At 37.9% G+C, this 12,139-nt stretch overlaps 1 protein-coding gene across 1 annotated transcript in view; it reads left to right on the top strand.

The window, feature by feature from the left end:
• Positions 1 to 2,331: 2,331 nt before the first annotated feature.
• The window catches only part of LOC128484065 (inactive N-acetylated-alpha-linked acidic dipeptidase-like protein 2), a 156,641-nt gene continuing 146,833 nt past the window's right edge, over positions 2,332 to 12,139 (top strand). Inside the window, exon 1 of the mRNA XM_053460383.1 lies at positions 2,332 to 2,494. Coding sequence (XP_053316358.1) covers positions 2,452 to 2,494 — 43 coding nt within the window. The 5' untranslated portion in view covers positions 2,332 to 2,451. The remainder of the gene's footprint in view (positions 2,495 to 12,139) is intronic.

Here is a 12,139-nt window from a genome sequence, read left to right as displayed (position 1 = left end):
ATAAATCATTAAAATAATAATATAAATAATACTAAAAAAAATTATAATGTGAGCTGTGATGTCACTGTGACATCACTGGCATGTTCAGGAGGTCCCTAGGAGGACCTCTTACCATTACTGTGTAAAAAAAATATATATAAAAATACAAAAAAATGTAAAAAAATTAAAATAATTTTTTTTTAAATATTTAAAAAAAGATAATAAAAAATTTTTTTAAAAAAAACCTTACATCCCATTGCCCTAGCATAACATCTAGTCAGTATAACCCTCCTGCCCCCGTTCACAACCCCCAAACCAGTTAAGCCATAGGCATACAAAATTGTACACCTAATAGTATGCTCCCTGGTGCTGGGAAAGTCTGGAAAATCTATATAAATTAGGTATTTCTGAAATCAGGACACCTGAATTGATAAACTTGGAGGGGATTTTCCATCACTTTACCTAATTTTGTGAGGATTCAGAGGGAAAATGTAAAAAAAAATAGTTTATTTTTCTAATCTTCGCTAGTTTTTACTAAATTTCTCATTCTAAATTTTCAGCTAATCATCCAACTATGGTATCAAACGAAAGCTCTATCTCTCCTTGAAAAAACAATATATAGTTTACATGGGTACACTATTCACAGGAACAGAGAATAATCGCTAAACCGACATACCCCAAAAATGGCAAAATTGCTCTGGGCTTTGAGGTACCAAAAACCCCTGGGATTGAAGGGGTTAATGGATCCAAAAATTAAGGCATGGATGATCACCATAGAAATATAAAAAAAACTCTCAGGAGTAGCAAGTATTTCCTAAAATCAATTATATGATTATATGTATCTTTGGCTTTCATATTAAAATAGGGAATGATTTATGTGCTGATAGGAATTCTATCCTAACATAAAAAATTCAGATTATGTAATATTACTTCTTTGATGTTGGATTGCCCTAGAGTTTACGTTCATCAAATGTTAACACGTGGTTCCTTTAAGATTACTAAAGGTGGATTTCAAATTCAGTAAATGAACTCAATTTTCATTTGGTAATTATGAAAAGCATACCTTCCTCTTGGCCGTCTGTGAACAGATAAAAACAAGCATTTTGTTTGGTAATATTAGCAACAAAGTTAATTAGTCGGTTACTTGTTAATTACTGAATAAGTGAAAATATGTAAACATCACTTGCCCATTAATGGCATTTGAGGACTGATCAGTAATTGCACATAATGGCCGAGTACGTCAGTTGTATTCACAAAAGCCTAAAATATTCCAGGTGTTGAAAGTGACTCTATTGCAACACCTGTACAAGATAATTATTATGCTTAACATCTGCAGTCTGTTAGCTCTTTAGAAATCAGAGACTAGAATTCCTGAATTACGCTGTGCACATTGAAAAGAGGAAGAATGCCAAAAAATTATATTATCATTATTATTTATTGAATTATATACCACCATCCTATTCCACAGAGCTGAATATCCCTCAGGTTCCGAAAGTGTTTCATATCAAATATAGCCTTCCCATGCAGATTGTAAGCTTGTTTGAGCAGGGCCCTCCCCACCTGTTGTCTCTGTAAGTCAAATTGTTATGTTACATACTACTTGTTATGTCCTGTCTACCCATTGTACAGCGCTACGGAATTTGATGGCACTATTTAAACAATAAATAATAATAATAATATTCCACAGCTCAGTTGTCCAAATGTGTGTAGCTCTTGCATTAAATATTGCTTGTTTTGCCCTAAATTGCGGCTTGAAGCAGGCAGCCAATCAGTGGCAGGAAATTGCACCCATTAAAATAAATGGGAGCACTTTTTGCGGATCCACATGTTTTCTGAGCAAGCACTGGAGCTGATTGGTGGTAAATATATAATGTGTTATTCAGCTACATTTGCAAGTGGGTATCATGGAAATTTGAAGGGATCATTCAGCTATCATATGCACTGAAATGCACATGATGGCTGTAGTGGCCCTTTAAGTAGGTCAACCCCACCAACACATACAAATGTTTATACTATTACCTCTTGCAAGATGCACTTTGAAGGGCTGAAATTACTTTCCTGCAGCCTTGCAATGTGCACTCTACATACACATCTCCAGTAAAAAAAAATATTCCACGTAAAAAAAAAAAATATATATATAGACAAACATTTTTTTTCTATTTTATGAGTCTCCTAATACAATGAATACGCTGTCAAAAAATACTGTAAAGATTAAATAACTAATCTGCTCTAGAGAAACAAAGGTGTGCTGTCTGAAACAGCATACTGTAGATCAAAGGATGTGATGTCAGTTGATAGAGAAACAGGTCAGGCAAGCCCAGGTAACTCAGGAAACAGGTTGCTAATTATTCACTGAGCTAAATAGGTATAGAATTGCAGCACTACAGTACACTGCAGAGTCAGAAGGTCAGTGCCTGCACAGTAACTTTTTCAATAGAAACCAGCTACCTTTGGTGTTAAAATATAACTATAATGGGAGAAAAGGAGTCAAATTCAACAAGTGTTTCCCTGCAAGGTAAGTTCAACAACTTGTTACGAAGCATTTGTCAGAGTTCAGGTGTTATATTAGTCCTTGCAAGCTGTGATATTTGTATGGCTCCTTGAAGTTGCATGTGTTACTGAGTTAGTTCCTTGAGCGTGACTAATTGAAAATGTGCAGAGAGAAAGGAAGACAGTTTCCTGTGTAATGCTATTTTTTCCTGTCTTACTTTGTTACGGTAATGTGTTAGTGTTAATATGATTTGTAATAACGTGTTAGAACTGGGATGACTTGTTCCTGGAAAGTTGCTGCTTTTCTTGCACCTGTCAGTCTGACACTCTACAGTTACATGGACGCTCGCAGTATACATCACATAAGCCTTAAACGTATTACTTTAAAATGCATTGCTAATTACGATGCTTTCCTGTAAATCTATGCATCTGGTAAGGCTCCATCTGCCATTGTGTGGTTAATGTCTGAAAGTTATTTCCTGGCTATTATACTTTATTTTGGTACTTTGGATCTCAAGACTTTCACTGTTTAACTCTTTATGTGGCAAAATATTGTGTTATACATTGAATTAAACAACATATAAAATGATCCTATTATAGTGGCATTTATACAATTTCGGGCATTTTAATTCAAAACTGTTTGTATATATATATATATATATATATATATATATATATACAAAAATATATTGGAATGGGCATTAAGTTAGCCATGTGTATTTGTTGTGGCGTTGCGCTGCTAAACTATGTCGACTCATAGATTTTTTTGATGGTATATAAAAACCGTATAACCAGCTTGGTCTTTTTAAGAATCAGGCAAAAACGTGTTTCTCGTTTGTTTAACCTAAATTCTCTCATAAATGCTTGTTTGTTTTACTGCCGGTGCTGCCTGCCTCCCCTTGTAAACACTTAGGTCACTTGGTTTTATCTATTAAAGGGAAAGTGGAGTTTTGCCTGTTGACTTCGTTATACATTCGGAGGAGCCAGCCTCAGTAGGTTTTTGCTACAGGAGAAGCCAGGTTGGCATTTTTTCATGAATTCTTTCTTTAGTCTCTTATACATTATACAGGCCCAGCTCAGCCCTTTACCTACTAATGTTGGACCTTCATAATGGATAAGAAAGTGCAAGCATTAATAAAACCACAATTCTCCTGCAAACTCTCCTGTCAATATTCTCTTTAGTAAATAGTCCTCATTCTGTAGAACAAAGGGGATTTTTTTAGCCAAGGACCGGTGTAAAAATGTACAATTCAAGACTACAATTTCAATGTCCTGCAAGATAGTTTGTACCTGGTTTAAGCAAACTCCAGTGATCATAATTCAAACTGCAAATTATTAACAGGTACAAAACACAAATAAAGACATTTGAATAATTTCTAGTGTAAATGTTACCTAAAGAATTACTGCATGCAGTTAAAATAAAAATGAACCTCGTTACTGGCCCTTTAATTGAAGTGAAGGTTGCAGTGCAGCATGGTTTAGCATCACTGGAGTATATGTATTTTACTACTAGAGTTTGTATCTGTTCAAGTTGTATCATGTTTTCATGTGACTTAATAATGTTGAATTCTAAATATTGCCAACAATTTATACATACAATATTTGGTTCAAATAGGCCTAAATGACAATGAGATATGTCATGGAGACCAGAAGGATCATGTAAAGATGCCTATAACAAAAATAGTACATTTCATCATCATCCCAACAGAATACCATGTGCCGCTGTATTTTTTGCTACTAATTTATAACGTCATCATATGAGAAGTTAACCTTCTTTTTAAAGGGATGGTTAAAGAATGAAAACCTGACAAAAAAGAAAAAAAATCACTAAAGCAAATACATTTTTTTGTTAAACGACGTTGGTATGTGTGCTGTGTGCACTTTTTGCTGCCTGTTCTACAGAATGTAGACTGTCTGAGATCCAACCTGACTTGCCATGTAACCTGATCTAGCGATACTTTTGTTCTCACACTGCACAGAAAATACCTTTGCACACAGGTATCAGTTGTTCCCACAGCTATTTACTTGTCTTGTCTATCCAAACTGTATTAGACTGATTAACCTGCTGCTTTTAATGAAACATCAATTATATTTATTTTTCAGTGTGTAATCATCCAGTATAGTGATTCTTTTGTTTCAGTTCCAATGCAATATCAGAAATATTTCTACGTAAACTTAAGTGTTCAAAATCAAGTAGATTTTAGGATAAATGTGGCGACATTAGAATGTTGGTTGTTCTTGACAGCTACGAAATGTGTTTGAGATCTACAGAAACACAGTATTTTGTTAATGCGACTTAAAGGTCTGGCAATAGGGCACAGCAAATGTACTAATGCTTCTGCCTGTCGTCCTATGGCAATCAGCCAGGACAAAGCCATTGATCTGACAACAATTACAAGGTCACCTTTTGTCACAGGATTTTCAAGGACACACATGCTTTCCTTTTGCAGCAGCCATATTGAAACCTCAGAATGCTGGGCAGCATTCCAGTTTTCTGCATGGTAATATTTACAGCGTCTTGGTATGCTGCTCTTGCGTGTGATTGTTAAACGTTTAACATTAAAGGAAATACAACTCTTCTGCAATGCAAAATAAGACAATAGTTTAATTTCACCAAGCTTTTTTTCTGAGCATGGTTAAATAACAACATATGGCCACTCCTCAACTTACATTGATTAAGTTACAACAATGCAAACTTACATTATGTCTACATTTTAAACTGGATCTCAAGTTACATCGTTGCAGGATTAGACCTACAGCGTATCTCCTTCTTTACACTGGAGTTGTTTATATATTAATAATCTATAGCTCATGCATTGCATTAAACCTTCTATAGCCATTGCTATTAGGGAATTTGGAATGAAACCTTTAGTTTTGAAATTCCCTCCCCATTATTAGCAAAAAAACATGTTTTGAATCTCTGTTTATGGTAATCCTGAATTTTTTACTTCATTTACTTTTTATGACCAGCTTCTGAGTTTTTTTAGTCTCTCAAGCTGTCATGTCCCAAGCAATACCATTAGGGATAAAGACTAAAATAGATGGACAATGGTTTTGCAAGCTACCTTGACCGTACAGTTACTAGTTCAGGTGATACATCACAAAACAACATTTTGAGCTCTGCTTAGAACACTCCCTGTTAAATAACCTCTACAGTTGAGGTCTTGAATGGAAAAGATTGGTATAATCTTAAAATGCTCTGTAAAGGGTGTGTCACTAATTGATGTGCTTGATGGGCCTTGGTACTTGTCTGTTCAATGATGAAAGGCATCCTGCTATAGAGTTTAGTAAAACACAATCTTTGTAGTTTAGCTGTAAAAACGAGAAAAAAAGAATACCTATTGTGAATACTTAAAATCAATATCCACATGACTGCTTAGGCCTAAAGCATCCATACAGATATCAGCTGCCAGATGATGGCTGATTTAGCACATCAGGCAGTTATACCCAATTAATACACCAAGAGTTTCAGAAATATGTCCCATCAGCCCACAATGGCTTGGTCTCTACCAATTTCTGCAGCTGCAGATACCATATAGTCCTCTTGGGCACTGGCAAGGTGATCACAAACACAGCTGTGACTAACCTGAATATGAATCACCAGAGAAACTGAGGAATCAACCACTACCAGCTTATAAGTTAGCACATCAGGCAAGTACACCCATCATATACAAACCAGTTGTATTGGTCACCACTGGCTTGGTCTCTCCCAATTTCCGCTGTTAGCGATACCAATATTAATCCATTCAGGAGAGCAGGGCAGTAAAGTTCTAGATCTTCTCCCTGCCTGATCCTGGTTGAGAAGTAGGTAGGAAAGTGACACATATGCTTATATACCTGCTTGATACCAAGTTGTAAACATGATCGATGAATGACAGGGACACAAAGCATTCCTGCATTGGTCAGCAGTCATATACCCGTTCCCCATTGCCCTAGGGGGCCCATTCGCTTTCAAACAGAACTTTCTATTAATATTATAATTGTGGATAATGGGTATAGGTTGGGAAGTCTGACAACTGAAAAAATATCCAGCAGTTCTGAACAGGCCATAGGCCCAAAACACTTAGCTAGGTGCACTGGTAGCATCCAGTGCTCTGGTTTGCTTACAGTTACCACAACTGATATTTATGAGGAATAGGTAATTTTATCTACAGGGATTTAAATTCTTGATAAATATCCATAAAGTTAACAAAAGATGACTGTTTGATTAGCAAATACAACTTGTTTTATTTTAGAACATAATAAACCGGTTTGACTTGTTTGAGGCCTGCAGAAAAACAGAATTCAAACTGAGTTCATCAAAGGTTAAACAGTAAGAGTCTCAAGATTCGATTGTGGCAGTCCAATGACTGAATCTTTCAATAACATTTTTATTTTTGCCCATTAGCATATCCTAGTTTAACTCCTAAAAACCTTCATGTGCCAAAAAAAACCTATCATTATGGCATGGGACATTAGAATAAAGTAGTGGTGTGGGTGCCCTAGCACACCGCTACCTGACAGTTCCCAGTGCAGAGGACTGCATCTCATTTAGGAACAGTTATTCACCCACCCCATTCATGCAAGACTTCCTTTATGAATAGAAGCCTTGCATTTACACTGAAATGGTTCGTTCAGCATTGCTGATCGGTCAGAAAATGGTCAGCAGCTTCAGGAAAAATAAAATATGAAAAAGGGGAATAGGGGAATCATAGCTCAACAAAAATATTGTAAAAACACGATCAACGCTATAGGTTTTTGGGTATGCAATACCCCAGTATGGAATGGGTTAATTATACGATAAATATATGAAGAATATCTTCAGCAGATCAGCCACTTGTCCCGAATCCATGTTTAATAAACATGGAGTTTTATAGATTAAAATAAGTATTCTTAAGGTATTAAAACCCAACATATATGCATGATTATCTGTCCACATTATGCCAACTCTGCTATTGTTGTAGCAGTGGATGATTGTTGCTTCCTTCTCTGTTTGGCCTTTAATGCTTGCTTTCTTTGTCCTAGGCACACACCACTTTATATGTTAAAACCGAGGTAATGAATTATACTCTATTTTGCGAGGACAGTAGGAGCTGGAAGCTAAAGGAAATAGTTCATTTCATTCATGTGAGGTACAATAGCATCATGGAAACATATATCGCTATAGATCAAGTGGCAGCAATGAATAGCAGATGCCTTGTTAACAGCGGTGGTTACCTACTAAAGAGACAATGTTTATTACAACCATCACCTTTTGCTCTGTTAGAACTAGCCTCACACTGAATTATGCGATCAATTGATACAAACAAATAAGGAATCTGCACCTGACCGTCCCTCATTCTCATTAAGCAGCTTACACTGTAGCAACACCATTGTTGGTGGTCTCTCCACATTGGTCTCATATTTTTATTGTGAGATATATAATATATATCCTCTAGAAATTAGGAAATAACTACTTGCTAACCTGTTATCTTCTTTTAGGGTTCATGGATCTCGATACTAGAGCCCAAAAACGGATTTGGATTATTTGGGTTATTTTAATAACATTTGGATTATTAATATTTTAATAACAAAAAGACAAATGATACACAGTGCCACATACAAAAGAAAAACAAGTTCTTAAAAACAATAGGAATTAAACACAGGACCTGTGGAAACTCCTTGAGTAAATCTTGGAGTTCTCTTTTGAGGTGACTGCATTGTCACTAAATCTGAGTCTTTTGCAATGAAACGTGCAGACATCCAAGTAAAGACAGGTGCAAGGCAGTTAGTTACATGAATAGACAAAGGGAGAGATATCATGAGTGTATAGGTAGATCAGGGTATCATCAGCATACAAGTGATATTGAATTCCAAAGCATGAGATTAGTTTGCCAAGTGAGGTAGTGTAAAGAGAAAACAGAAGGGGTCCTTGGTTACCCCTGCTGAGAGGGGAAGGGAAGTGTTACCGGAGACGGTGAAGGTACGATCAGAGAGGTAGTAAAGGAACCAGGAGAGAGCAGTATCATGTAGACCAAGATAATAAAGAGTTTGAAGGAGAAGAGTGTGGTCCACGGTGTCGAAAGCAGTAGAGAGGTCCAGTAGGACTAGCATTGAGTATTGGCTCTGGGATTTAGCAGTAAGTAGGCCATTAGTAAGGGTGGTCTCGGCAGAGTGTCGAGGGCAAAAAACAGGTTGAAGAGGCTTAGGTAAGGAGTTTAAACCAAGAAACTTAAGTTTAATTGGTATAAACCATTGTTTCAAGAAGCTTGGATGTGAGAGGAAGTGGATAAATTGAACAGTAATTGGACAGATCAGATGGGTCCAGGGATCTTTTTTAAGATTGGAGATATGGTAGCATGCTTGAAGTAGGATGGGACAAATCCAGTATAGAGGGAGAGGTTAAAGGTGTGAGCTAGAGTGAGGGACAAAAGTACATGACAGAGACTTGGTAAGATGGGAAGGGATGGGGTTAAGGGGACATGTAGATGGACAAGAGGAAAGAAGAAGAGCACGTACGCCTCTTCATTGATAGAAGAGAATTGCTTTAATGTAGAGAAGAAAGATTTCAGAAGGAGGGCACATAGTCAGAGGGAGGGTGAGGGTAGTGGGGACTGTACAGATATTTCATATTAGTTTTGATTTTATTATTGAAGTATGTGGAAAAGTCAGAGGCATTAAGGTTAGTGGAAGGGGTGGTTGTGACAGGTCAAATACATGAACTGAAAGTACTAAAGAGGCAGGTGAAGGAAGGAGATGAGGCAGGTGAAGTAGGATTCCTTAACAAGGTTGGGAGCAGTGTAGTAGGAGTGAAGCATCAAGTTATAGTGCAGAGAGTCAGACATGGAATGAGACTTCCACCAACTACGTTCAGCAGTGTGGGAACAACGTTGAAGGTGTCAGGTCACAGCTGTGTTGAAAACGTGAGAGTCATGAAGAACAAGGTGGAGTTATAGAGAGATGTAACGCTGTGAATTGGTTGAGAATTCCTGAAGGTTAATAGAGCTAAGGTATCTGGTTAGGCGAGGTTGGGCTGCAAGGGAGCCAGTAGGAGGCAAGGTTGGAGAGCATGACAGGAAGTGATGGTCGGGGGGGATTAGAAAAGTTGGTTAGAGAGCACATATAAAAATAAGGTTTAGAGTGTGACCAGGGAAAAGAAGAAATGTTGGTGCGCTAAGCTAGTCACAGGCTCAAATAATACAAATGTATAATACGAGGCCTACCAAACAGGTGTAAGCATGCTGCAAGACCATCATCATTTGTAGGGGATGCAAGACCATCATCATTTGTAGGGGAGATAATTTGTTGTGTGTGATTAAAAAAAAGAGACCAAATGGCTGGTACTTACTGATATTGCTGTACCTGCTGGTCCTGTGCAAACGGTGGCTATATGTAGCACTGCAGTATAAAAATGTAACATGTGGCAACGTATGCATCAATTTTCAGAGCCACCTAGGCACTTGCAGTTGTTCCCTTAATGCAGGAAAACACTGTATGGGTCAGCAAAAAAATTAGATACCAACTGGGTCAGAAATGAAGTTTACAATAGCAAACCCAACTACTAGCTGTGGAAGTTCAAGTTAGATATGCTGATATCTAAAGATGGCTTGTGGAATGTGCTGGATAATGACAGCCCTGCTAACTACCTGTGAGAGTAGGACAAGAAAAACAGACACGCAAAACCAATTATAAAACTTCTAGTGGAGGATGTTCAACTTACCCACATAAGGGAGGAATACACAACTAAACGTATGTGGACTGCATTACTAAAACAGCATAGTAGTTCAAATGTAAACAATAAACTATATCTGCAGCAAAAGTGTGTAAGATGAGGCTGGAAAAGGCCAGGAAATACAGTGTTACAGGAAACACAGGAAACACACGCACACACACTTTAAAACTGCTTCTATCGTTGATAGGGGTACGGCATAACTGTTATCATTATATACCTTTAAAAACAATCAAAGGTAACACACCAAAATTAGACACTGCTAGGTATGCTACTTGTGCGCACAATTGTTTGATGTGTGCGCTCTCTCTAAAAGCTTTATTGGTCGCTTGTACGGACATTTAACTAATTGAACAGGGAGGGAGACCAGTGGGATGTGCCGGGTAAGTTGCAGCATTGGGGTTTTAAAAGTCTGTATGAACTACTCTGTTGGTCGCTCGTACAGACTTTTAAAACCCAATTGCTGCAACTTACCCTGCAGATCCCACTGGCCTCCCTGTTCTATCAGTTAAATGTCCGTACGAGCGACCAATAAAGTCGCTTGTACGGACATTTAACTGATAGAACAGGGAGACCAGTGGGATCTGCCGGGTAAGTTGCAGCATTGGGGTTAACTTTTATTGGGGGTTAACTTAATTTTTAAAGGGTAAAGGGGCCGTGCGAGTGAGCCTATTGGTCGCTTGCACGGCCCTTTAACCTATGGAAATCCATAGGTTCGCTGTCAGGGGTTACAACTTACAAAGGCCGTGCGAGTGAGCCTATTGGTCACCTGCAGGGTCTTCCTCTGGCATCAACCAATTGGTTCGTGTTCGTTTTCATGTTCGCCCGAAGACGGATGCACAAGTCTAATTATTACTATGCAGTCTTTCAGAGTCATACTGTCATTAATACCCTAGAAACTAGACAGAGACCCACAAATAATGTTGGGCCCAAATTAATTGAAGAATATAATAGAAGAAAGCCATTAATCCAAGAAACGAAAAAAAACAGTGCTCCAGGCATGTTGCAAGTGAATCCAGATGTTTAATAAGTGTGGTGGCAGCATGCTACTTACATGAACAGGGTCACATACTTCCCAATTGTAGATTACTGCTGTTATTAGCATCCTGACTCCTTGTTAATATGTAATATTTTTTGTATCCATTTCCCTCTACAGGTTCCCCTGCCTGCTTTGTAGTGTAGCGTCATGTTGCCATGGCAACCCGATTTGCAAACAGCTCTAGTTCAAGCCACACAGTGTTTTTTTTCCTCTTTCTATTAATAAGCAGCTACTTCACTATGCCCATGCTGGGCATTTGTATTTTTTGTTCTTTTTTGTGCTTTTTGTATGATTATGTTTATATATAGGGCTGTGACATTGTGAGGGGAAGTGGCCTAATCATTAGGCTGGCTATTTATGTGGGTTTGTTGTTTGTACTATAGCTGTAGGTGATAAAAGGGAGTGTGTACCCCGAAACGTTTGTGCTTCCACCTTGTCTGTCATCACACTTATTAAAAATGTTGATTCACTAGCAACATGCCTGGAGCATTGTGTTTCACGGATTAATAGTTTCTTGGTCTTTTTGTGCACTGATCGGAGCAAATTACACCAACTGGATGGTACATTGATTTAAGGGCAACAAGTCACATGGCAAGTGATGAAATGTTCTTTATCGAAAATTCCAGTATAATCTTAGCAGATGGCATCCACCCCAAAATAGTGACTATTTAGTGTAGGCATTGCTGGCATGTGCTTGTATGGAGGTGCCTATATGGAGGTGCTGTCTGGTGATTGATGATGTATACCCCTGATCTAATTATGTTTTGTGTATAAATATCTGTGCTGTCCTCAATAAACTCAGTTCTGTTTGTACCCAACACTAAGTCTCGGCTAGTGCTTGGGTGAATATGAAGGGATAATCCCTTGAGCAATTGAGCTTTCAGCAGCAAGGAAGATCTATACGGCGGAGCTACTCATTCGGAGTATAGGTCTCCATCACAATT

This window comes from Spea bombifrons, chromosome 3 (assembly GCF_027358695.1).
Source record: "Spea bombifrons isolate aSpeBom1 chromosome 3, aSpeBom1.2.pri, whole genome shotgun sequence".
Taxonomy (NCBI): domain Eukaryota; kingdom Metazoa; phylum Chordata; class Amphibia; order Anura; family Pelobatidae; genus Spea; species Spea bombifrons.
This window is presented reverse-complemented; position numbering and strand designations above follow the sequence as displayed.